This window comes from Lepisosteus oculatus, chromosome 2 (genome assembly GCF_040954835.1).
Source record: "Lepisosteus oculatus isolate fLepOcu1 chromosome 2, fLepOcu1.hap2, whole genome shotgun sequence".
In the NCBI taxonomy this organism is placed as follows: domain Eukaryota; kingdom Metazoa; phylum Chordata; class Actinopteri; order Semionotiformes; family Lepisosteidae; genus Lepisosteus; species Lepisosteus oculatus.
Window position 1 is genome coordinate 61,671,948 of NC_090697.1, and position 27,752 is coordinate 61,699,699.

At 37.1% G+C, this 27,752-nt stretch overlaps 1 protein-coding gene across 2 annotated transcripts in view; it reads right to left on the reverse strand.

The window, feature by feature from the left end:
• Positions 1–27,752, reverse strand: part of ush2a (Usher syndrome 2A (autosomal recessive, mild)) — a 409,409-nt gene that overhangs the window by 208,710 nt on the left and 172,947 nt on the right. For both annotated transcript variants that reach the window (XM_015346259.2, XM_069180084.1), the window contains exons 34-36: positions 27,454–27,601; positions 19,285–19,436; positions 17,258–17,420 (exon numbers count right to left, since the gene is read on the reverse strand). In XM_015346259.2, coding sequence (XP_015201745.2) covers positions 17,258–17,420; positions 19,285–19,436; positions 27,454–27,601 — 463 coding nt within the window. The remainder of the gene's footprint in view (positions 1–17,257; positions 17,421–19,284; positions 19,437–27,453; positions 27,602–27,752) is intronic.

Genomic DNA, 27,752 nt, shown 5'->3' on the forward strand with positions numbered 1-27,752 from the left:
TATCTTTCAAGTCCATTGGTAGTTTGAAACTCTAACATTTCTTTCTTATAGTCTTATATTCTTGATTTCTCTTTCAAAAGCTCTTTCAGATGTTTCTCTGTCAAAATTTGTCAGCATTGAGAACCTGAATAAAGTTAGGATTTATTCTCTGTACTAGTCTAAAGAGACTTGAATCTGTTGTAAATGACTTTGCTGATCACAATTTAACACAGTATTCATGTGAGTTTGAGGACACCTGAAATATTGCATACTCAGAAATTTCATGGGGATCCATCATCAAACATGTATCTGACCATAATTCCTTTTTATCTTAATGTGATTTTCCACAATCTGTGTATTAAAGGAGTGTCCGGCGTATCAGTTAAAATATATGTCCGGATGGCTTTTCAGAAGACCTACAGTACTGTGCTTGAGGACTGATGAGTCTCATCAGTCATAAAGGGGAGTACACAGATATGAGAGATAGACAAGCAATGCATTTGTTTTGCCTTTGTTCACGTGTCCTTCTTCACCAAGGATTACATTTATTAAGGAATTAATTATCATTTTAATGGTAAATGTTACAATGTAAGGAAGCATTTTTAATTGTTTGAAGGTGACACAACTGTTATTCCAATTGGGGTGGTACAGTGGTTAGCATTGGTGTCTCACAGCGCTAGGGCCCTGGGTTCAATTCCAGACTTGTGGTGCTATCTGCAAGTTTGTATGATCTCCCTGTGTTTTTGTGGGTTTTCTACAGGTGCTCCAGTTTCCTCCCAAAGTCCAAAAACACCTGGGAAATTTCTCTCTAGGTTTGTGTGCATTTTTGTGACTGCACTTCAATGGACTGATGTCCTGTCCGGGAAGTACCCTGACCTGTGTCTGTTTCTTGCTGAGATCTGGCCCCAGTGAGCCAGACGTGGAAGAAGCAGTTAGAAAAAGGATGGATGTTACAGTATGTTCATTGTGCTGTCAGAAATGAGCAGTAGTGAATTTGAGATTCACTCCCAGTTTATAAAATTATTGTCAAATGTGAATAATACAAAAAGGAATCATGATTTTTGCAACATGGTGCCATTATCTTGCAAACCCAAATGATGTATTGCTATACCGTATAATATAATGTTACATTCTGTAATATTGCCGAATGATAATTGTATTTAAGATCTATATACTGTACGTTATTAATTTATTCCAATATTGTCTCTTTAAAGCTCTGTGTGAAGAAAGAGGGATGAAGTAAGTTGTACAAGCAGACAGGTGGACGTTTTAAAGAATCGGTGAGAGTGATTACGTCTTTGTCTGTTCAATAAAATCAGTGCACCTGTCTGAATGCTCCTGGAAAGATGTATAGAGTTTCGCTAGAAATTCCTGATAGATTCTCTGAATGGATTAATGCACAGCCTGCCTTTGCAGTACCTAACTACCAACTACTTTGTACAACTTTACTGTTTACGGTTTACTGTTCAAAAGACAAAATCATTCATGCACTTGAACATAGGATCAAGTTGGTGATTTATTTGGACATTGGTAAAGGAAGAAATACCTGAGCGTCTTAAATGTGCAAAGTACCTGAAGAAATAAAAGCAGCAGTTGAACAAGTTTACTATTATATGCCTTACTATTACAGAATATGACTTTTATTGAAAGTGACAACAGATGATAAAATATTGAACTTGTTTTGAGTAGGGTAATCTTTTAAATTGGTCAGGGATAATTTAATGAAAAAGTCCACCCACATCTACATCATAGATTAAAATAGAAAAATGTAGAACAGTTTCTTTTTTCGTTTACAGCATTTATAACCTTTATCCTCATCCTTTATATTAAAAAGGTGTTATTAACATATTAAGTACTTAATTAGATTCACATAATACAGTGAATACATTTTACTTGAAACACTGCCACATACAACAAACCCAATATGGTATTTTACTGATTGTTTACACAAGCACAATAACTATGAAAAATATGATGCAAAGAAAACTAAAGTCAGACCAGTGTTAAGTGATCTCCTCATGCCAGCATTGTGAGGATATTCAAAAATTAAGTCTTCATTTAAAATATTTGGAAACTTTATTTTAAAAATACTAATGGAGTAGTTCTGTGATTTAAATACAGCATCTGTACAAAACATGTTCACAAATTCATCATCTTTAGGTCTACCATAATTTCATACAGTAGATTTGCTAAGATATAAAATATGAATATTCATGTATCACACTACTTAGTTGTTAGGGGTCAAAAAACAGAATCAGCCATGCAAGCACAGTCATAAAATAATATTATTCCTGACACACAGCCACTGAACAGGAACAAAAAGACAAACAGAAATTTCTGAGATTGAATATGCAATAATCATAATTATTTGGTTTTACAACACAGGAAAATGATGAATGTTAAAGCTTTCTGCTAAATTGCAATAATTCAACTGTTGTGGCTCCAAGTTCCAATTTTCAGAACTAGATTGTCTCTTGCTAGTTTTAAAATATTGCCAATGTGTCAAAGAGCAGTGTTTGCAGTGTGCATAACCTTTAAAAGTATCCCTGTAAGTTACAAAACATATATCAATGTGTTTTGGAGTGGTATGGTACAGTATATAACTTATTGAAGTAAGATCTTTTCATAATATCCATAATTAATTTCACTTATCTATTTAAAAATACAAAATCCCAGACATAATTAACATTATCTTGGAAGCAAAAATGTAATCTATTATATACTTTTTACTACTGTATATCACCCTCAAACTAGATGTCTGAACTATTCTGTGTGGATCTCCAAATTATATATATATATCAATTTGTCCTTTAAATATGTCCTTTAAATTTGCCAGCAGCCATATCACTCTGCAACTCACAACTGGCAGCCCACTGAAGCTCAGCAGGTGTGAGCCTGGTCAGTACCTGGATGGGAAAAACTAAGTTTGCTGCTGGAAGAGGTATTAGTGGGACCAGCAGGGGGCGCTGACCCTCTGGTCCATGTGGGTCCTAATGCCCCAGTATAGTGATGGGGACACTATACTGTAAACAGGCGCTGTCCTTCAGATGAGATATACTGTAAAACCGAGGTCCTGACTCTCTGTGGTCATTAAAAATCCCAGGGCGTTTCTAGAATAGAGTAGTGGTGTAACCCTGGCATCCTGGCCAAATTTCCCATTGGCCTTTACCAATCATGGGCTCCTAATAATCCCTATCTATGAATTCACTGCCGTCGAATCATCCAGGTGGATGCTGCACATTGGTGGTGGTGGAGGGGAGTCCCCATTACCTGTAAAGCGCTTTGAGTGGAGTGTCCAGAAAAAGCGCTATATACAGTAAGTGTAAGCAATTATTATTATTATTATTAAATAAGGAGAGTATTGAAGTATTTCATTCAAGTATTTCAAATCCTTAAAAAACATAAATAAATCTGCTCAACAGAAAATCAGAATGGATACCAAGAAATTTCAAACAAAGTACAAAACTTGTTTGGAAGTGATATGACAGCAATGTTAAGAAACCAGAAAATAATGTAAATTAAATATAAAATATGAAACTTTTATGAAAATGTCTCATCAAAGGTGAATGTCATCTCTTAAATGCACATAATATCAAACACAACAATAATTTACTATGGTGGGTAGCTGCGTCAGCATGCAAAGGCTGCAAAGGAACAAGTAATAGGTTTTCCATGCTGAAAAAAAGAAGAAAGAGAACACAACGTTTCGGCTGTGGAACCTTCTTCAGGTGTCAATAACTTCTAAGAAATAGTTTTTCTCATTAGAAATAAACAGTGAAAATAATGACACACTGCAAAGATTAAGTATTGCAAAACAACAACTTCATACTATACTACACTATAGGTAGCACAGTGGCGCTGTGGTTAGCATCGAGTTGGGGCCCTGGATTAAATTCTGGATCTAGGGCACTATCTGTGGTGAGTCTATAAAGTATGTTGTCCCCATGTGCATGTAGGCTCCAATTTCTCCCACATGCCCCGGTGTGAGCTTGTGTCTGTCTGTATTTGTGTGTGTCCCCTATGATGGACTGCCATTCCATTCAGTTGTCCACCCTTCCCTTCACCCATTGCTTGCTGGGATTGGCTCAGGCTCAGGTAACCGAATCGGAAGATGCGACTGGAAAATGGATGGCTAATATAATATAATATAATATAATATAATATAATATAATATAATATAATATAATATAATATAATCAGTTACACTTGGATTACCTTACTTTGTCCAAATTCATGCCATCAAAAGAATCATAGACATGCTGGCAGGTTAATTGAGTACTAGCAAAAGCTGCTCACACAAAAAAGGGAGTTGAAACTTGCATTTAGTGTTGTCAGTAGTTTTGCTACTAAATCATCTAAGGAGTAACTGATTTATATTCTGTAAGTGAAAACAAAATATTCACGTTTATAGTGCTATTTATGGTGTTGAATTTCACATACAAGATTTATATGCCTTTAAAATTCGCAAAGAGCTATGTGAGCAGTTTAAATGCAGCTGGTGTGGGTTGCGGGGATAGGGATAATCCGGAAGAGGTACTAGTTCTGCTTAAGACAGCAAATATTTCAGATGAACTAGAATATGTTGTCAACTTCTGCAAGGTTCAGAAGATGTATTCCAAATGTATTTTTAGAGCATTTATACTAAAACAAATACTGGAATATGTCCTTCCGTCCACTTGTACTAGGATATTCATAATAGCTTAAACAGACAGTTTTTTTATTTAAAGTAGATGTTTCCTGATGTCTCTCAGGGCACTGAACACAGCTGCCATATTCCTCATACATACTAAAGAGGCCTGCAGGTAGCCTATAGCTTCTTCAGGCCAGAGACAATTGCCAGCTATGAGATAAAAACAGAGAAGAGAGACAGCAAAGAGGAGGGAGATACTAAACTAGGTGACAAGACGTGAGTGTCCAGGCTTGATGAGGTTGTGATGTGGGACAAGGAGAGGTAGTGTCTCAGAGGCTCATTAAGCATCTCTCGTTGACAGCAACTAAAAAGATACCTGTTTTTCCTACATTAGTATCAATGGATCTAGCCTATTTTGATACAATTAACATGTAACCATCTACCGTAATGGTTTATAGTACCAGTAGAGGAATGGCAGAAGCTTGAAGTACTGTCAAACTATCAAACCAAAACCTTGTTATATAGGGTTCTAGTAAAAGTGATTGTATTTTTAAGGTGCTTGATTGGAAATCAGGTCTAGTCAGGAGGTATTACTGGAGCTGATGGGTGATGGCTGAAGGAAATTTTGATTTTCTGTGGTGGGGAAAATATTTTGGTTTTCTTTTGCATTTTATTAATTATATTTAAGTTAACAATAACAATGAAAGTATATTATATACAGGCTAATTGTGTGCGATCCAGTTGTACTACACTACTGAATCTCAGTGTCAGTTAAATAATGACAGAGATAACATTAGAGGAAACATCTGGACTGCAAATTCTTATGTGTGCTTTGAGTGGAGGTCTTTATGTTTAGCCATTTGGGACCTGGACACTGTTTTCTTCCAATTCCATACATTTCTAACTGACATTTTATTCTGAGATGCAATAATCATGTGTAAAGCTCTAATAAAGAGGACAGAACCAATGTTCTTGCCATTGTTATCACATTTCATGTGGTGAAACAGAAAATATAGTGAAAAGGCTGTTTTACCTTTTGAGAACAATTATTCCCTTGAGTCAAAGTTTTAGCCTTCGAAAGCCCAATGCTGATCAACAGAAGTACAGAGGGACTGTAGTGTATAAACTGCAGATATGTAAAATCCATGCTTCAGTGGAAGCATTCTTGCAAGCAACTATGTACTGACATTTCCCCACCTGTCAGAATTTAATTCAAGTCTAAATACAGTATACACAACAAGAAAAACAGGAACACAGCCTTTTCCAAAGCATAATGATATGCATGAAATATTCACCTGGACTTTGACTACGACAAGCATCACAGAAACAGGTAAACAACATGTTTATTAATCTTTCTTATTTAAGAAAGGTCCTCATGCCTCATACTAGTTTCTCTTTTGATTTACATGTACATTAATTTGATGCATAAAATCACTGGTGCAGTTCTACATTTGTCTTTAAACAAGTAAGAGAGATTCTGAAAAAGACTTTTTGAATAGCTAGATTTAAAACTTGTTCTTTCAGATATTTTTTTACTACTTTATAATGTCTAAAAAAGTGTTTTCACAAAACTTGGAGCAGTCTGCTATGCTAAGTGGTTACACAATAAATTAACAATATTAAAACTAAAATTCTATAAATGTTGCTTAAGTGCTTGAGTTCTGGAAAGTTATCCTTGTATTAATTTGTTGAATTACATATATAAATTTCTGCTGATATTTTGATAAACCTGTAATGGAATTAGTCATAAGAAAAAAAATGAAATGACTTCAAGATGGCTGTTACACCAAATGCATTCATTACAATTTTATGACAAGAAGCACTTGCAATTTTCATTTAGTAATGTTTCGAGGTGAAGGGCAAAATATCAATTTGGAGAAAGTCCTGCATTTGTGATTTCACCTCAACTGCAACAACATTCAATGTACCAAGAAATCTTACAAGAGAAAGTTCTGCCCTATATTAGTACTGTATTATCTAATTGTTCTCTGTGTTGTACATAGGTACAGTACAAAGAAGTGATTGTGGATGGTGCACATTGGTGGTGGTGGAGGGGAGTCCCCATTACCTGTAAAGCACTTTGATTGGAGTGTCCAGAAAAGTGCTATATACAGTACAGTAGGTGTAAGCAATTATTATTATTAATTATTGTGATCTTCTCTGGGGAAGGCTGTATTTTCACAACATTACCACTAATCTTATAGATTTCACTAAAATTCATTTAAATCTCTTTCATCTGCTTAGATTTGACTTTATAGCAAATGCCCAAAATGTAAAAAGATGTTTGGTGATTAGTATTAACCTAACACTGATAAACATGTCTATTACTTTGATTTAGTATGACTATCACTGTGGTCTCTAAATCTACCTTAATGGTAAAAGTTGCCATTAATCTTAACTCATTAAGCCAATAATTGGTTCATTTAAGTAATTACAGCTCAGTTAGGAAAAGGGGTTAAAGAGTTAAAGACTTTTGATTAATTATAAGTCTAATCCATAAAGAAATGTGGATACATTAAGACAGACGTAGACCTTATGCTTTACCTTAATTAACTCAACAAATATATATCATTTTTTAAAGTATTTAAGCTGGGAAGCATTGTGGCAATGTGGTTAATACTGTTGCCTTACTGTTTTTGGGTCCTGGGCTTAATTTGAGCCTGGGATGCTCTCAATGTGAAGTTTATATGCTCTCCTTGGGCATGTGTGACTTACCACAAAGACTTGGTTAATTATAATCTCTAAATTGCACCTAGATGTGTGATTGAGTCTTTGTGCATGCTTGATGATATGGCATCATAAGTAGCATTTTTGCACCCTGTATCTGCCAGGTAAGCTTACAGCTCACAGAAATCCTCTAAGGATTATGTAGGTACAGTAAATGGATGGATATATTTAAGCTGAAATCTGAGCTTTATAATTAGTGACAAGGGACTACAGTGGAGGGTAATTCCCAGGGCACTATGAATCCTCTGGGATATGCATGTGCCAGGTAAACTCGATTAAACCTCATGAAAGTAAAGCTGCTCACCATCTGTTTGGAGAAAAATTATACCACAGGTAAGAAAAAGCAAAGCTTACTTAAGACTCTCTCTAATACTAAAGGCAGCAGAGGCTGGTTTCAGTAGAAAGGCTAACATAACTTAGGCTACTATATGTTATGCTACGATATTGCATAACATAATGTTGTACATAACACTGTAAAATGCTGTGGTCATCAATACATTACAAAAGGATACGGTTAACCTATAATTTGCTTCAACTGGAATTGCTGGTCAAAAAGTAATGTCTTACACCAATACTGTATATTGAAGGAATAGGACTTTTTCAGAAGGTGGTAGGCAATTGCCATAGCTTGAGCAAAGCAACTGCATCGAGTGTCTAGTAGTGCTCTGTGTGGCCGTATTGCCCAATTCATCAAATTCCTACAGGAGATGGGGGGAGGATAGTGTTTCTTGAGTTTTATGATTATGTGGCTTTCTGAAAGTAGTGGGGGCAGCAGATGGCTGCCAAATACTCATTCAATTGGCTGCTACAGAAGTACCCTTGTATGTCTACAGGTACAGATTTTATTCTTTCTAAACAATTACATTTCTTTGAAACTACTATATGACAGCTTGTAGGTTTCAGCGAACACTCTCTTGCAGCTTATTCCTGAAACAGCCATCACAATGGCATCACATTTTTTTTTTTATTCATGAACAGAAGAAACTCTTGAGGAGATTTCGGTATTAAGAATCCTAACCCTAAGTCTGCTCCTGCACTACCCTAGCCAGGGCAATACTACATAATTAAAAGCAATGGATTCACAACTGAAAATGCAGCATTATGTTACAATTTGCAACACAAAGACAGCAGCATTTTGGTAACACAGTATAAAAGTCATTTAAAGTCAACTATATTAGCTATAGGATCTAGTAAAAATGCTTTAAAGTACAGTATATGTAGCTGCATACAATAAACAATATCTATTGTCTTTTAAATATTTTTTTCTATTTTTACTGTGTGTTCATTCTTCCTAGCAAGTGGTAGTTAAGTTTTCCACTTAATTAGGTGACCTAGGAAATGGGATTGAAGAAGCAAAAGTCTGTTTACATAGACAGCTGTGGAGTTATGCAAACAAGTATTCTCATTTGTTTTGTCAATTGGTTAACATATATAATTATAAATTATCTGGTGGAAAAGAGGAATGGGGAACAAGCATGCTAACAAAAACGAATTAATGTACTGTCTAAAGAAGTTACAAGAAGCACTTTAAGAAATGGCATGAAGGAGCCATAATTTGAAAAATGAATTTAACTTTCCCTTATTTTATTTTTTATTTTTACGTTTTCAAGATGTGTATAAACACAATTTTACAATGTCTGCAACATGCATGTAACTTCTTAGAAACAACTAATTATATTTAATTTGCATTTGCATTATTAAATAGTAGAAAGGTTGACTCATTTTTTAATTATTATTAATTCAATGTTCTATGTTTTTAATTTTAAGTGGAAAGAAAGTTCATATAGGATGGAAGCTCTGTTCTGAACCACATTGTCCTTGTAGCTAATTTTCGGTTGATAATTTAACAAACATTCATATGAGGTCTCCATGTCCTTCCTCATCTGCTATCTAAAGACACAGGGCAGATCCATAGCAATGTGTGACCATGGTGGGAGAAGGAAGCGAGAATGGGTGAGAGGACTCTGATGGATGGGTCAGTGGATATGTGAACTTCTTGTATATGTGGACATGTGAGTCTCAGATGATTAGTTTTTTTTGCTTAAAAAGCAAAGAGAAATGGAAGAAGAAAAAATAGAAATGGGATTCTTTGCATATTCTCCATCCAAGGTTTTGTGATTACTCCTTCAGACTCCAAGTCAAACTCCTCCTGGTACCCTGAGGACTCATTTAAGGCAGATGTCCCAGCCACCTGCCCCCATATAATGTGAAATCATCCCATTAGCTTCAGGAGATTTAGACCCTGATCTGCCTATGGTTTAGTGCTGTGTTATTGAGCTTCCTTCAACATCAGGGAAGCGCTCTCAGTACAACCAGCCTACCAATACAAGGTTACAATGGCAAATTTAGCCTGTTTGACTTTCACAGCTCCAGGCCATCTTTGTACAAGACCCAGCCCTCCAGCCTTGCTTGACCTCACATCTCTCATGTCTGTCCTGGTCTGTCCTGTTTAGCTGCAACAAGCCTTCACTATTGGGATCAGCACAGCTGCACAGCATATCTCCTGCTCAGTAATCTCTGTCAGCCTACACAGTAAATCTCTTATTCAGCAATCTCCGGTAGCCCACACAGCAACATCCCAAGCTTTCATTTTTCCTCACACCTTTTATGGGATAAAACATTTGGATTCCTCAGCCTGACCAGCAGACACAGCTCTTTTCATCTTATTGCTGTATCAGAACAGAAACACAAGACAAGAATCCAGTGCCCCGTGTTGTTTGTTACCAGTCACAAAGCTGCACCGAAAGTGCTTAAGTATTGTGCGCCAAATTAAGGGGGACAGTGCAGGACCTGCGAAAAGTCCCATCATGTACTGCAGACCCTTGCTGCTGTCACTGCTCCTCTTCCCATTCTAGTCCAGGCTCCTCTTCCAACTCCTGTCTTTTGTGAACTACAGATGTGCCCTCCTCTTCTACTCTCAGCAGACTCAGATTGTCTACAGAGGATTTGCAGTTTCCTCTTCCTCCTTTCCAGTACATGACAGTAGTCTAAGACAGCATGTTTCACTTCTGTGCTGACCAGTAAAGCTCTGTCCTAAGCATCTGCCTTGTGGGAAATGGCAAATTCCATCTGCAGCAATTGGTGTCTCAGGTAAGCAGTGAGGAGAGCTTACTGAGCCGGGTGACTAGTTCTCCTCAGCACATGCAATGGATCATGCTCCATGGCATGCTCTCATAATGTTCAAAGACCACTCCTGTTAATGCCTTCGTTGATTCCAGGGCGGCTGGGAATTTCCTTCATAGACAGCTTGCCCTCAATCTAGGCATCTCTCTGGTTCTTTACACCATGTTTCTGGTTCCTTTTGCTCTTAGTGCAGGCATTGAACCACTGCCCTGATTCTGATGGCAGATTGCACAGGCAGACGATACAATTCCTGTGCATTCCATCTTTATGCTGTGCTCTGGTCCAAGAATTTCTGTGGCTCCCGATGTATAACCCAAATCTGAATTGGTCCTCCTAGGGACCCACTTGTTGGAACAGCCTGCCACACCATGCCACACCTGCATGCCACCTTGAACCTAGACTTTACTGGTCCCACAGCAGTGTATCAAGACCTCCTTTGTAAAATGGCAGGCTTCCTTTCTATAATGCAAGCTAAGACACTTCAACTCCATCCAAAAATACTGTAGGACTGCTCCATTGACCTCCTGTCACGCCCGCTGCAGCCAGAGGGCGCTCCTTCTCTGTCCTGTCCCTAGTTTCCGGTCTGCTGTCCTTCCTGTCCCTCTCTTTCCCTTGGGCTATATATTTCCGGGTCTTGCACTCTGTCCTCGCTCAGCATTGACGTTCGGATGTCCTGAGACCCTCCTAGCACCAGGGCGCCCCATGTTCGCTCCCTGAGGGCATAGGTTTCTATACGGCATTCCTGAACTCTTTGCACTAATGAGCCCAGGCCTTTTTCCCGTCTTGCCGCTACGCATATGGGTCTTTATCCGCTCTCCTGCTCCCCATGGTTAGTCCCTTTGGACGTCCGTGACACCTCCTGCATGGAACCACACCACTAAGGGATAGTCTCTTCACTGTGACTCCACCCAAGACCAAGGTCATGAATGACTACACAAAGAAGAATCTTCAGAGGGGCTTTATCCACCTATGCAGTTCCCAGGTCATCTTTCAGCATTTCATGAATTTTGACTTCTGAGACTTTGCAGACAACTTCTTTGTCATCTACATGGACTACATTCTAATATCCTCCCACACTCTCTAGGAGAATGTACGGCACATCAGTAAGGTCCGTCTGTAAGGTCTACAGTGTCTGAGGAAACACCACCTCTACCCTAAAGTGGAAAAATGTGTGTTTCATTGAACAGAAATGGCCTTCAAGGTGTACATCATCTCATCCTCTGGCATGAAAATGGACCCCAGTGAGGCTGCATTAGTTAAGGACTGACCTACTCCCACCACCTTCAAAAAGGTTTCGTGGGGTTCACCAACTAAGCATAACTTCACCACAGCCCCCATGCTTTGCCATCCAGACCCTTCATTGCCCAAACCAATTTCTCCGGCAGAGCGGTCAACATGGCCTTCAAAGAATGGAGACACCTCTTAGAGGGAGCCTTACACTTTTTCACATTATTCACAGACCACAAGAATCTGGATCACATAAGAAGGCCAAATGACTGAATCCCCGACAGTTGTGATGGGCCTTGTTCTTCTCCCGGATCAACTTCACCATTTCATATCGACTGGGAATGAAGAATTAGTCAAAGATCTACACTCCAAACACTGAGTTCCAGGAGCCAATTTGTTGGATGTAGAAGAGGCAGTGTTGACAGGATTGCCCTTGAGTCCTGCTCCACCAAACGCTCCACCAGGTAAACCATTTCTGCTCCAACAGATAAGGCCAGCAGTGTTGCAGTGCGGTCATTCCTCCAGGCAGGTGGGCCACCAGGATGCAAACTCTCCCTGGAACTTATCTGCTGTTACTTTTGGTGGCCTCAGTCATCGACAGGTTCTCTAAAGTCGTTCACTTAATTTTGGTTCCCTGGTTACCATCTGCTACTCAAATGGTGGACATATTCACCAAACAAGTGTTCCAGCTCCACAGGTTCCCAGCCAACATCATCTCCAACTCATGCACACCACAGTTCCACTATAATCTAGCCTGTGTGCATACACAAAGGGTAAGGTTTCTAAAAATGCAATTAGGTAATAGATTTATTTTATAAATAAAAGTTGTGAAAATGTTTACAAATCATGGTTGTTAAAATGCCAGTGGTTGTGTTTTACTTGCTACATTACTGACATCTGAAAAATAGTGTCAAAAATAGAGATTTAAATGAAGTGAAGATTGTGAAAATTTACAAACCACATTTAATACAATGCAAACAGCTTGATAGCTCTAAGTCATCTTGTTAAGGTGCAATTGAAGTTCCAAAAAATCAAAATCCATCAAATTTTGATCTGTAAGATAACTTTATGGTGATTTATCAGCTCTCTTTTTGTCAAGTAGAACAACAATTGTTGGAAGGAGCAACAATTGAAATATAGCTCAGTGCTTCTTGCTGTGTGTGGTATTTGTAAAGCAACACTAATCTTAGCAAAGTTATCCCTAGAAAGTGCTGCATTTGCATGCAAATAGGTTTCTGCATCTTTAAATTCCCTTACTCTCTCCAAGAATCCTAGAGACTGTTGGTCTTCTGTTTCAATGGGTAGTGAAACGGTTTGCTTTACTCCCCCTATAGCAGGATCCTCATGTTGGCTAGCTCTAGTAAACGTCTTGCTTTTTTGCAAGATAAATGGCTAAAATGTGATGGTAGTCTAATTAATGACATTTTAAATACTGTCACAGCTTTTTGTCACTGACCGATTAATAGCATCAAGATTTATTTTAAAAGAAAACTATTTTTTTAAGAAATGCCATTAGATAAATGACAAGAAATATCACAGGGCATATAATGATCATAGTTATTCAAGTCTGATATTTTTCATAGAGGAATATTATCTATTTTGTAGTTTGTTACAAATGTCAGAGCCTTAGATGTGTTGCTGGTTCAAAAAGAAAGCTTTCAATTAAACAGCAAGAAAATGAGGAATGCAGCAAAGCTCTTTTGATTTTGTATTTTTAATTCTCACTATATTGCTTTTTTAATTTTCTTAATCATTTGAGGTGCCTTATACACGTATTGTTTTTCTAATTGTGTTGAGAAACTTTAGATTTATATTAGACTTCTATGTGTCGCTTTGACAGCTTTTTTTTTAAACAAGCAACACATACTGTAGATATCAAATATGCATCCATACCAAACCTGACACTGATGTGGCTGTCTCTATTCTATCTAATTGCATCTCTGACAAAAAAGTTTGATGACTCAAAATTTCCTTCATCTTAACTGTGACAAGACTGAAGTCATGCTTATTGAAAAACCTTGAGGTGATATTCGATTCCGGCACAACATTTGACCCACATGTGCAGCATATTGTCAAAACATCTTTTTTTCACCTCTCGAAATTTATTTAGACTGGTCTAGAAATATCGCTAGACTACGACCTATGTTTTCACTAACTCTGGCTGAAAAGCTGATCAACACATTTGTGTTCTCTCACAAATTGACTACTGTAATGCTCTCCTCACTGGGGTATCTACTTTGAACAAACTGCAGTATGTCAAAAATTCGGCAGCCAGAGTCCTGACCAGGTCTAGTGCAAGTGATCTCATTACTCCTATCCTTGAGTCCTTGCACTGGTTTCCTGTCAAATTCCGTGTGGAAAATTTTCATGCTCACCTATAAGGCTCTGCATGGCTTGGCACCTTTGTACCTGTCTGAACTATTATCGCCCTACTCCCCAACTCGCAACCTTCGCACTTCTACTTCTGGTCTCCTAACAGTCCCTCAAGCTCCTCTAAATTGTATGGGTGACAGGGCCTTCTCCTGTTATGTCCCCAAGCTCTGGAACTCTCTGCCCAAGGATATCAGAGAGTCACCTTCTCTAAACTCCTTCAAATCCAGACTCAAATCCAACTTCTTCTTTAGAATAGCCTTTACTTAACTGGTTCCATTCTTTACCCCTCTGCTTCTACTTTTCTAGTGTCACCATCTACCATCTACCATCTCCCCTGTATATTGTAATTGTGCTTTATCTTGTGTATTCCTTTTATTTATTGTTGATGTCATTCTGTAAAGCGCTTTGAGAAGCCACCTTTAATGGCGGTATATAAAATAAAGTTTATAATTATTATTAATATTATTATTATTAATATTATTATATTGCATCACTAATCTAGCACCTTTTGGATCTGAGGTGTCTTGTTTTTTTTCTGTAGCTGCCCTTTTTCTTCTTAAACTATAATTATAGTTTTATTAATCATTTGGTCTCTATGAACACTCTATGAAGATGATGTACTTTCACATGCAAAGCCTTCCAGTGTAACTTTTTAACTTGGAAGTGTCATACATTTCCATATTGGGGGTGGGTTGCACCAATTTTGTTATCCTTGATGTGTTAAGAAGCACAAACCAAAAGTTCTTTATGCTCTAAACCTCTCTGTATGCCTTGGGAGCAGTTTGTAACCATGTTTATTGTCTTTATAATGTCAATATAAGGTATAATGTAAAATAAAACTGAATGCTAAAGAGATAATAAAGATAAATATTTACATCACTATTGGATTTAATTGGCATTTATTAATTTTAAATTTCTAAAATATGTTTTTTTATTTTTAAAGGGTCTATTTAAAATGTAACAGGAAGTATATCCTTTACAAAGCACAGAATGTAGTTTACAATTTGGTGTGTGAACCAATTACTGTACATTGACATAAAACTACATTTCCCAACATCCTACGCACATTAAAGAACTACATGAAGTAATATCTGTTAATCAAGTATTACCACCATTCTTCTAGACTGCCTTCATATAGATGTATTTATTTACACCACTGTTTTGTATAATGCATTTTTATAATTAAAACTTATAATAAAATTATCTGTTTCTAATTACTATCTATACACAATTACTAATAATGCTGTATAGAGTATATATTGTATGTATTTAAAAACACTATAATTCTGTTATTCTGTTATCAGTTATGTGACATATCTTATTTGGAACTGTGGTAGAAATGTTGTAACATCCTGTCTCGACAATGTAATCATTGCATAGAATGAATTTTTGTTGCTATATGTATACAGTATAATTATACACAAATGCACCCCAAACATTCAAACCATATTATTAGGGACTGGGTGGCTCTGGTGGTTTGAACATGGCAATTATAACATCAAGTAAACACACTTGTAAAGCAGTGCCTATAACAGGGTAAATGTTGCAGGGTACATCATACACAGTATATATAAATCTATTTCTTAATATTATTATTATTTTGTGATACATGCCTTAATATAGAAACATAAACTATTTTTAAAATTTCATTTCAGTAAATATATTCCCAACATCCAAGAATATAAATGTATTTATTTTACATTCAAGCTAAAAATAATGAAATAAATTAATTCTGTATGAACTATATAAAGACCTTCTGTAAAATCTGTAAATTTTGAGCAGATGTTCACTTCCTAGTATACTGTAAGTGGTGCTATTAGTTTTCTAAATTTTCTAAAAAATATTACACCACGTACTTTTAGAAACATGTCAGCTTATAAAATCTTTTTTCAATGCCCAAGCCAAACCCCTAAAAGAATGTGTGTTCTATACACATAATTGTTAAAAGGGTTAACTTTGTCAATGAATTTTCTGGAAGGGTACCTCTTAGCATTACCTTTACCTTTATTTTTTTTATTTTGCTGTTTGGAATATCAGATGCCATTGGTTTATTTCTGATATGGATTATTAGTTAAAAACAAAATGCGAACTGCCAAACAAAATTAAGGCAAACCCAATCATCGCAAATAGGAACTTACAGTGTCCTACAAAAAAGTATTGGTACAGTAGAGTGAAAAAGCCTAATTTTGCTTGACAGCCAAGAAATTTGTACTTGTGTGCAAATCCAGACCATGGCATTATCTCCACTATGCTTCACCGAAAAGCACCTGTAGTTCTTTTGTTCTTCCACATTTTTCCATAATTTTGGTAAAGGTTCAACTTGGTCTCATCTGTACATAATGCTTAGTTCTAAAACTCACTTGCCTCTTAATGATATTATGGATCAAATGCCAAACTCTTTATCCCACAAAAATCCTGTTAGGAAGGACATTGGTTCTTTCTTTTATACTTGTGTTACTCATTTACCTTTAATGCTTTTGTTCAAATGTCTCATTTTACTTTCAATGGTACAAAAAGTACCAATGATTGTTTTTTTTTATAGATATTCAGTATGCTTTCTTATTCTCTTGAGCTTGATATGGTAAAGTACTGCACAACTTATATAACCAAACATTATGCTAAAACTACATTTTTTTGTAAGATGGGTAATGTATATTATACATTGCTTGAATCATCTACTGTATATATAATTTTATGTTATCAGGGTGCGGTTCATTTTTTTTTCTGAGATTACCCTTTTACAGATCTGTCCACTTCTATCTGTCTTTTCATCACTACTCTAAGCTGAATTATGAGCATAGCTCTCTTTCTCTCATCATTGTTTAGATCACTTACACTCATGCATTAGGCTCACCAGACACCAAGAGCAAAATGCAGGCAGACAACTAATATTATTTAAGGCCTTTCATTCCTGCATTATACTGATAAGGTTCAGTGCCCCTTTAAGCATATGTAAACACAAAACCTCTGCTTCACTCAGATTGTCCTTGGGTCTCAGGGAGGCAATCTGCCATTCTCAGAAGACACTGATGACTTAAACAAAGGGAGATAATAATGCAATAAATGCTCAAGATGCCAAGTCAAGGCAACTTCAAATGTTGAGCAAAATATTATGCATTTTTCTTCAAACTGGAAAAAAACAAAACAGAATGAAAGCTATAGTTGGGATTTCATAGGTTTCATTTACATGCAAATTACCTTTGTGGTGATAGAAGATGCCAGTGAAAAGGAGGGTATAAGTTAAAAGACCATTTGGTTTGGCTGGGCTCATCCACTTAGCTCTCACAGAGTGAGGTCCTTCACTGGTAACTTCCAGGGTCACTGTTCCTACTGGTGCTGCTTCCAAGGTTCGGCTTTCCACCTGCCAAGGTGAACAGCTGTTACTATGCCTAGGCACATGAAGTATTCTTTGGCTAAATTTGTAATGTAAAGATATCGTGGTTATCTCTCTTGAAGTTTGGCGTAATATTATTTTTCTACTAAAGTACATTTCTACTTAAAAAAAATAAAAATAAAGATGCAAGGAAGCCATTCAACCCATCTGACCTATTTTGCTAGTATTGCATAACAGATCCAAGAATAATGGAAGCAGTGCAATAAACAAGACATTTGCTTTTTATTGTCTTTTCAATCAGAGCTAGAATCTGGATTTAAGGATATATATGCTTAATAATACATTTTTGCAATAATTCACAAGTTAACAGTCTTGGGTACATTTTTAGCTTTTTTACTTAGCTTATTACTGTATTTATTATGGCAAATAAAACAATCACTTATGTTACCCCAAAGTTAAAATGTATTACTGTGCATAGTACCCCAAAATATAAATTAAAACATTTTTGGAGAGTCTGAGGAAGCATTTTTGTTTCAGCTGTATCCCAATATAAATAAACTGAGTGAGTAAAGTACATTCAGGAATTAATTTACTTCAGTGGCTTTAAAACCTTTCCAGGTCTTTTAGCAGTTTCTTAATTACACACAGAGGTATAACTTAAAGGGCTGTACTCAGCTGGGAAAAGGAATTGTGAAGTGCTGGTCTAACCCACATAAATGCATTTAATGTTGCTTCAAAACGTTATGTGACCTTTTCTGAGTATAATAATTGACTGAGGGTTGACCTCAAAAGAAGCCATCTGGTAAATCACCAATCTCGCAAACCTAGCACACCACATGCAAATATAGACAGTTATTTAAAAAGTGATGTTCCTCCCATATTCATATAATTCTCTCTAACAATGCTGATAAAAATAACAACTTTAAAGAAAAGATTGTGAGTCTGAGGTTCTGTCCTTGTCCTTTTTAAAACACTTCCTGTGATATTTACTCATGCGTTAAAAATGAAAAAAATGTTATTGAAAATGGACAGATTCTCTTTTCTTTTTGTTTTTATTTGGCAGAATGATAAATTTACAGAGTAACGACATTAATGACCAGGGTGTTTGAAGTGCTCTCAATGGTAGCTCTTCACAAAGCACACCAAGATAAAAGACACATGAAAATAAATTGAAGGATAGGATAATTGGCATGCGTGCACCTTTATATTCTAAGATTCATTATTGAATGCAAACCATACAAATTAGTTAAACTGAAGTACAAAACATACATTAATAAAGCCTATGGAGCACGTTAGTTTGCACTAACAATCCCATACATTCTGCCAGAGTTTGACAATATATTACAATCCCAGACATATTAAAGGTTGGTAATCTTTTAGGTTATGAAATGCTATTTCCTTACTTAGCCTAAAAGATGCTTAATTCTTCTTGAAAGACAAATCATTCAATAGGGTGTAGACCATATCAGTAATGCCAAAAATAAAGAATTAATAAAATGCAGATTTTTGTCACAATGACGGTATAAACTATGTAGTGCATTAATAAGTAAAAATGAACAATGGTCTCAGCATATCCTTTTTGCAATTTGTTAGTTCCTACCATCTGTTAGGAGATTATTTTTCTTGGCCTGTTGAGATTTTAAAAAGCATTCCTTCCCCTACAACTTTAGCTGAGTCTGTGATATTGTTCTTTGACTTAAATCTTAGCACATATTGGAAAAGTGCCCAAAAATGGCCTATCAAATTGGTAACAGCTCTTGAATGGCATTTGTATGAAATGTCAAGTGCTACCAGAAGGTGCTGTATTGACCAAAGTGAATCGATCACCTTTATGATGCTTCCTGCCATCTGACACCCGCTACATTAGCATAATGTAAATGTGAGCACTCACCAGGGGACCTAGGGCACAGCCTTTAGCAGTGCAGGCCTGCACTCTGAAGCTGTGGAGACTCCAGGTTTGTAGACCACTGACAGAGAAATGAAGAGAAGTGGAATTCTGTACTAGTACACCATTCATGTACAGCCCATAGCTGGTGATGATACCTATGACAAAAGAAAAGTTAAATTATGTTCCACAGCCAAGCAATGCACATATTTCAATATAAGGAATTTCAGTCAATTGAACAATATTCTCTTTTTTAACAACTTTTACAATAGTTTGTTACAATGACCCATTTAACATTAGAGCATGTTTTCAAGGTTTCACATTACTAGGGTTCTTTTTTCAACTATCCCAGTAACTCTAATTGGATGTAATTCTCATGACAACAGGTTGAACAGCATACTGATGCTCAGTTTGAAGGTGAACGTTGTTGAAAGGTTTTGGAACTCTAAATGACCAACCAGAGTGTAATAACATTTTTGGAACAAAACCAAGTGTTCTTATCCATAAAGCAGAAAGTTAATTAGATAGCATATCAAACAATTATGTGAAACTGGAAATGTTGCAATTATTGGCTTAAAGGCTGCTGACAACAACTCAGATAAACTGCAACTGGTATTCTCCATGCTAATTTTCAACCAAGCTTCAAAAAGAAATGAACCTGTGATATTTGAAATCAAAAATAAGTGAATGAGATTGATAGCTTTCATTAACTGTCACAGCTACATCTTAGAGAGCAAGTACTCCTATTCCAGGATGTCTTACATATTTCCTATTTACGAACATCTATGTCAAGTACATTTTTCCTATACCTAATTCTTCATGTAACTAAAACTCTGCAACGATAAAGTCATGTGATTTTGTAGACCACTGAGTTTAAAAGCAATGGATGATGATGGTGCCCCCAGGAATGTTACATTTTGCAATTCTACTGTATTTTACCAGTTATTGGTGTCTGCAAACCTATTGGACTTGATATGTCATAGAAACACTAATTATCATCAATGAAGTTCTAAAAGAACACAGCTGCTTTAGGAGATGGCAGTAGCTCAGCATAAATAATACATAATAATATATACTGTATGTGATCCTTAAAGGCTACACTTTTGTGTGTTTACATCCTATGTGATGTGAAAATGTGTTTCTACTGTAAAGTTTTGTAGAATGAAGGATGTAGTTCCACACATGTCTAAGTGAGCTCCACTTGCTCATGGCAGAACAACATTTCCTTAAATAATTATAATATAATCAAAGCAAAACTCAGTTATGGAAATCATATAGTGCCTGCTTAATATTGCAAGTAGTCTACATCTAATTTGAAGAAAATGTCAGATTTGTGTTTTGTGTCTTAGTTATTCAAATACACATTTTAAGAGGGATACTACATTTAAATGTACTTTGAAACCTTAATTATGTCATGCTCATTACACCTAGAGGGCACTCTACGTTTCTTCTGTTCCTAGTTCCCTGTGATTATTCATGTCTTTCTGGTGTGTCTTGTTGTGTAGCCTATTTATTTCCTGCTTCTGCTCTGCTACTTGCTCAGCATTGTTGTTCAGTTGCCCTGAGACCCACCTAGCACCAGGTCACTCCTGTCCTTGGCCTGAGGGCATAGGTATCTTTACGGCTTCTCCTGAACAGCTGAGCCCGGGCTAACCCCCGTCTCGCCGCTACACATAGGGTCTTTATCGCTCTCTAGCCATTCTACAGTTCGTCCTGTCAGACTTACTTGACAGAATGCTGAGCCTACCTTAGACCCCTCGAGCAGTTTTTTTTTCTTTTTTTTTGTTTCCTGGCTTTTGGAAATTTTTTCTGTGTAGTGTGCTCTCTGAAGGCACCAGTTCTGTAGGGTTTGGGCATTTACTGGGACAATTATTAATTGTAGCAGTAAACCACAAAATTGATTCTTTTGATGGCTTTAGAATCCAACCATGGGATATAACTCAAACAACGCACACACACAGGTACTATATACACGAGGATACATTTATTAATACATAGAATATGCATATAAACCTAACAGATCTTATCGAGAGGGTTATCAGAATACAAAAGATATATATTCAATCAGTTACAAAGAGTTACATACATCAAGAGGACATACGTTCAGTATATCATTCATTTAGACCGTTTCGTAAATGAACTTGGTTATAACTTCTACATTAGATACTCAAAACAAGTACATAACTCTTAGGAATTAAATTGATATCAACTGGTTGGGATAACAATTGAATTCTCGAGCTGTAATGCATTGAAGTTGAATACTCATCCAATCTCTGGGGATTCAGATCTCCTGCGGACACAAAGAAACAGTTGCAGGCTGTTGCTGTCCAATCCGCGCTCTCTGGCTCAGTGCCAGGCTGTGCTGTGCGGTTTGCGACGGTGCGCTGCAGATGCTCACTGGCCTGCTAGTTAGTGTTGGCTTTAACTAGCAAAGTTTGTGCACAGGAGAAAAGATGACTGTGGGTCCCAGCAAGTCAGGAAGAGGACCGGTTCGTTCCTGATGAAGAGCTAGTTCTGAATAGTGATTCAACTGTCCCCAGTTCTGACCTGTTCACGAGGCCTGCTGCTGGTGCTAACCTCGGGTGGATCCTCTTGTTACTCTCTGGCAACCTCCGCTCTAGACTCTTAGAACAAAGAAAAGTTCTGGCACTCGGACACACTGGCCGTTCCGTGGTTGTCCGGGCTGAGTCTCAGGATGGTCAGGAGGCGCGCTGCGAGAATGTCCTGCCCTTGGGAGCCTTCTGCTCCTGGGCCGTCCTGCCCTGGAATTCTCCTTTGAATTCCCTTTAGAAAAGTCCACAGAATTCTACTGAATCTCTCAGGCTCTCTGTGTTGCCTGTTTTTACCTGGAGGAACTTCAGCTCGTTGATTGGCTGAAAGTTCCATGGGCATCAGAGTCCCACGTGGTTTACTCGGCCCTACCAGTCCCTGATTGGTTGATCAAGGTGAGATATGAGTCACTTACTCCTGACACTTAGGAATGCAGTCCAGATGTCCATCTGGCACTCCCTAGACAGATAGGCGACAATGGATGACCATTGATCATGATAGCCAGGCTTAGCTAAGTGCATCCCCGTCTGGGAGCTTGTTCCTTATCAAAAGAAAACATCTTAAATCAGCCTGCATGAATACTTTCTCTGTGGCTGCACCACAGAGATGGAGGGTGAGATGGGGCCTCCTTTAGGACAGCATACCAACGCTTAATTCTGTCTTATTAACAAGCATTGCCGCTACATCTGTATGCCTGGTTCTAGGCCTCTGTGCTCCCTGCTCTTCTCTATCTGTTGTGGGTTATTTCTTTTAGGTGTTGTTTGTTTTCCCTGTTCCATCAGGGTTTATACTCGTTGCGTATTTGGCTTTGTCCCAGGTTCCCACACCCTCTCCTACTCTCGCTGTCCCAGGCTCCCACGCCCTCTACTGCTGTCACTGTCCCAGGCTCCCACGCCCTCTACTGCTGTCACTGTCCCGGGCTCCCACGCCCCCTGCTGCTTCTGTGTCCCGGGCTCCCACGTCCCCTGCTGCTTCTGTGTTCCGGGCTCCCACGCCCCCTGCTGCTTCCGTGTTCCGGGCTCCCATGCCCTCTGGTCTCCCTGGCTCCGGGCTCCAATGCCTTCTGGTCTCCCTGGCTCCGGGCTCCCATGCCCTTATGTGTTAATTGTTCCCCTGTTCCGTCAGGGTTTAATTTTGTTTGTGATTTTTGTTTGTTTGTTCGGTCTGGTTTTTTGTTTTGCTCCTCTGGAGTTCCGTTTCAGCCCCCCCTTCCTCTACTCAATAAAGGTTTATACCTTGGAGGAGGGTGTAGCTCTCAGCCGTGGACTCCCGAAGGTTTCCTTTAAGTTAAATGAGGTTTTTCCTCCCCCCAGCGTTGTGCAGCTCTTTTTTGGGCATCAGGAGCCGCCCGTGAAGGGGGGGGGGGGGGGTACTGTCACGCTCATTACACCTAGAGGGCGCTCTACGTTCCTTCTGTTCCTAGTTCCCTGTGATTATTCATGTCTTTCTGGTGTGTCTTGTTGTGTAGCCTATTTATTTCCTGCTTCTTCTCTGCTCCTTGCTCAGCATTGTTGTTCAGTTGCCCTGAGACCCGCCTAGCACCAGGTCACTCCTGTCCTTGGCCTGAGGGCATAGGTTTCTTTACGGCTTCTTCTGAACAGCTGAGCCCGGGCTAACCCCCGTCTCGCTGATACACATAGGGTCTTTATCACTCTCCAGCCATTCTACGGTTCATCCTGTCGGACTTACGGGACAAATTATATATTTTTTTAAAGTTGGTTTTAGAAGGCACATATTGATCTATATTTTATATTATATTAGTTAAATTATTATTAATACATTTTACTTTAAAGAACATTTGACTGATCTTTTTAAAATATTACAATAAAGAAAATATCCACACTAGAAGTTTATGATATTGTATACACAACACAGCACCAATACCCATCAACTTCCAAAAACACTTGCCAGTTGTAACAAACTAACCCCATTTGTTTTTAGACAGATTTTAAAATGTGAGCTGGCAGTTTAGTTCTAGGCAAACTATTAAAGCTCTCCATTAGAATAGAGTGCTATAAATCATGTAAACAGCTCCTAAGGCTTTATGAGTATAGCAAATACAGTTCAGCTTTTTAATGATAAAAATAGGGTTATATTTAGGCTAGAAATGCAGTGACCCACAAGGAGTCAGAAATAATTTACCTGCAAAAATAATTTAGTTATTGTAAAATACAATTTAGAATTTGAAATGAGAATCCCATTTTATTAGGGCTATCATACATCCATATTTTCCCAGACATGTCATCCACTGTGGTCCTTAAATATCCATCCAGAGAGGAATTTTCAAACATCTTATAACATCTGGGATTTGTCCATTCTTTTTTTACCAAAAGATTTTCAAAGCAAATATTTCTTAAAATTAAGAGAATGTTTACTTGAGAGACTGTGCTGATTATAATTGTATACTTGTCTTGTTTGGTGCCCCATTCAGTTTTTGTTCTGAACAAATTTTTCAATTTTTACAAAGCCTCCACCCCTGGATGAGCCACAATCCTAATGTGTCCTACAGTGTGTCATCTGATCCTGTACTGTGCACAGTATTCACTGCTGCACTAAAGACAAAATTCCTATGTTTTGGATGTTGCAGAGAAGAATAGGAAACTGTGTGCTTGATACGCAGACCTGGAATTTACATCTCTGTGGCAAACAAGATATATTGTTTTATAATTAATATATAATAAATTATATAGCATTAATAAAACCCAATTTAACAGATACTGGTACTCTCGATGGGAAAAAAGTGTCCTTTTTTGAATGTACAAATATGTTACTCTTATTTAACTTTTATTACTATGATTAGCATAAAAGTAAAAAAAATCTTAGACAATATAATTTTGCTAGACTATCATTTAACAATTTGTAATCATGTTTCTGGACAGAAAGTTTAAAGGTCTTCTTAAGCTAAAATATCCCTTTTAATTTTTTTTACTTTCTTATTAGGTTCCTCCAGAAAGCCCTTAACATGTAACCCATTACTGATCTACAGTACAACTTTTCTTCAAGCACATTAATTTGGGAGCACGTCTACTTAATTTAGTTTGCAGATTGAGGCACAGAGGCACATTACAATGTTATCTTTGGATGTTCCTCATGTTGATTCAGGGAAATGGAACTCCAAAAAGGTGGCATATAGTATTAAAAGAGAACTTTTTGAAGCATGCAGCTCCATTTTCTTAGTTGCTCAACTCCTTCTCATGTTGAATTAACATTTTAGGAATAGAGCTAGGGAATTAAAATGACACTGTGCCATAGGTTCATAGATGAAATCAGTGCCTAGGCTGAGACCTTATTGGTTTTTCATTGCATCAAGATAATATTATAAAATCTGAAGATGGCACTTCCCATAGAAGTGTTTCGGCAGTCATTGATGCATTTGCATATATCAGAGGTTTCAGCCCCGTTCAGTATCAATCCCGTTTGATGAAAACATTAAGGTAAGCTATCACACAGAAAAGTAAGATATTGTTTATGAAAGGTACTGTATACTCCGATTTCATAACAATACCCTGGTACAGAAGATCCATGGTGCTTAAAGCACCTTAAGTACGTATAAGAGCATAGGGACATTTATAGACAGAAGGAGTCATGAATAACCTACGTTCCCAAATGATTAACATCTGTTTTGATATCTGACAACTTATTTTGTGGCATGATGCCTGCAGGTGTCCACTGAGGCTTGGATGTTGATGAACGTTAATACTTTTAATTTTATAGAGAATTTAAAGGAAAATAAAGCTGCTTGTATTAAAGGTAAATCACACACAGGACTAAAAGCAGATAAACTAAACTAAATCCCACTAAAATAACATAAGCTGGACAAGAAAGAGAAAAAAACAGTGCTGCACATAAAATATGCTGTGAGAGAGGGTAAGGGTTCAATGGACAAAAGTCAATGGTGATGGTGATAAACTACTAGAGTTTGTGCAGCTACAGTATGATTATAGTTCATATTATTTCTGTCTTTTCATTTTGATTATTTGAATTGACCTAAACAATTACAAATGCTGATTTTGTTTAGCTTCATTCTATTTATTTCAATATCCATGGGAAATGTATACTTGTTAAATATTGTCTTGGTTTAAAGTTTCTTTCCAAAACTTATTTATTATTTGCTACATACAATTTTGAAATGTATACTTCCATGTGCTAATGCATGAATACAAAACCGGATCCTACATATGACAAAAATAAGTATAGATACATGCTCTTAGTATAAGGAGAACAGAGAAAGAAAGAAATTACAGGTTTAGAAGGCCAACAAGCCTTTATATTGCCACTCACAGAACAAAGATAAAAATGGAAATAGGCTAGTTACATAAGATTGATACATAGATGAGGACAGATAAAGTCAGGAAGTTTTGTGACATTCTGGGTAGTTCATATTCTATTCAACACAAAGATACATTTGGAAAACTAAATTCCCAATAAGAAATAATTTAGACATCTCAACTGAGTAATACATGCTTAAACAACTAACTAAATATCTCAATCAGCAGGTATATATTTACTGTACATTTATACAAAATATAAACAAAATACAAATACATTGCTTTAGAGAATATAGTATGTAAGTTTTGAGTCTTCTTGCATTCCACAATATGCCTACCCTTTTGAAAAACCCACTAATTACAAAATTAACCTAGAAGCAATGAAACTGAAATAATTCTACCAAACTAGAATCTAAAACTGATGATTTTGTTGGACGTCTTGTAAATTTTGCTGATGGGTTGGCAGTGTAATATGATTAATTAGGAACTGCAACATGAAAAATATTAATACTTTAAACTAGGTTTTCTCAGAGTAAATTGAATGATTTTTCCAGTAATGGAAAGTCAATTTTTATGTTGTAGAGTTGTGTAAACATTTATAGCACATTGAACGTACAGAAAACAAAGCTCTCATCAGAAAGTGAAATTGAAAAGAAGCATCATAAGCATCTCCAGACCATCAATGAAAAGCTATTCCCAGTCTAATTAAACCAGAACCATTACTGTAAATGTGTTTCAACCTCTAAAAATGACATTGAAAACAAATGCCATATTAAATGTTTATTAGTATTGTATATAAACTTTGCATATAATAAATCTTCTTCTAAAAACTAAATGTTATTTGACAGTTAACCTATGTCCAGTCTGAGACAACTGTTGGCAACATTGTTATTGTAATGTTTACGTTCAAAAAATATATTTTACACCATGATTCTACTCATTAAAATAATTTACTGCAGTTTCAGATATTAATGAAAAATATCTGAGGAAAAAAAACAGCACAATACTTAGGTCTTTCCACTGAATAATGTAACTTTAATCTTTTCATTTTCCTTGTCTGCTCAAATTAAAAAAGGAAAGACTTCCGATAGAGCAATCCCCACTGTTGTAATGGACAGTGGGAACATCTAGCTGCAGTTCACAGCATCAGTCAAAAGGGAGCACTTTTTATCCACTTAAAAAAAAAACATCCTTCAGACCCCAGTCTTTTAGCTGCAGACAAAGTGGTGCTATCTGAAGGATTTTATGTGCTAAAATGATCATTAAAAATTAAGTACCACGCATAAGCTGCCATTTAGAATATTAATTTACCTTTACTAATCATGTGTTGAACTGGAGGCTAAAAGAGTTCACTTACCATTGGGCTGCTTCGGCTCTGTCCAGGAAATGTTGAAAGAATCAGAGGAGAAGGACTGCACACTGGGGGCTGGGACATTTTCAGGTGTGCTCTCCTCTGTTCTGGCCATGCTAGGACTACTCAGCCTGCATCCTCCGCCAGTGCATGCCTTCAAAAGAGCAGACATGTTCAAAGAGGTATCAAAATATTTTATTTATAGTATCTTTAATCCATGGGAGAGACAGTGTTTGTGAGCATTACAGTGAAAGACACAAGATGGGCATGCACTGCACATAAGGTGCAGGATGAAAATAACGTAT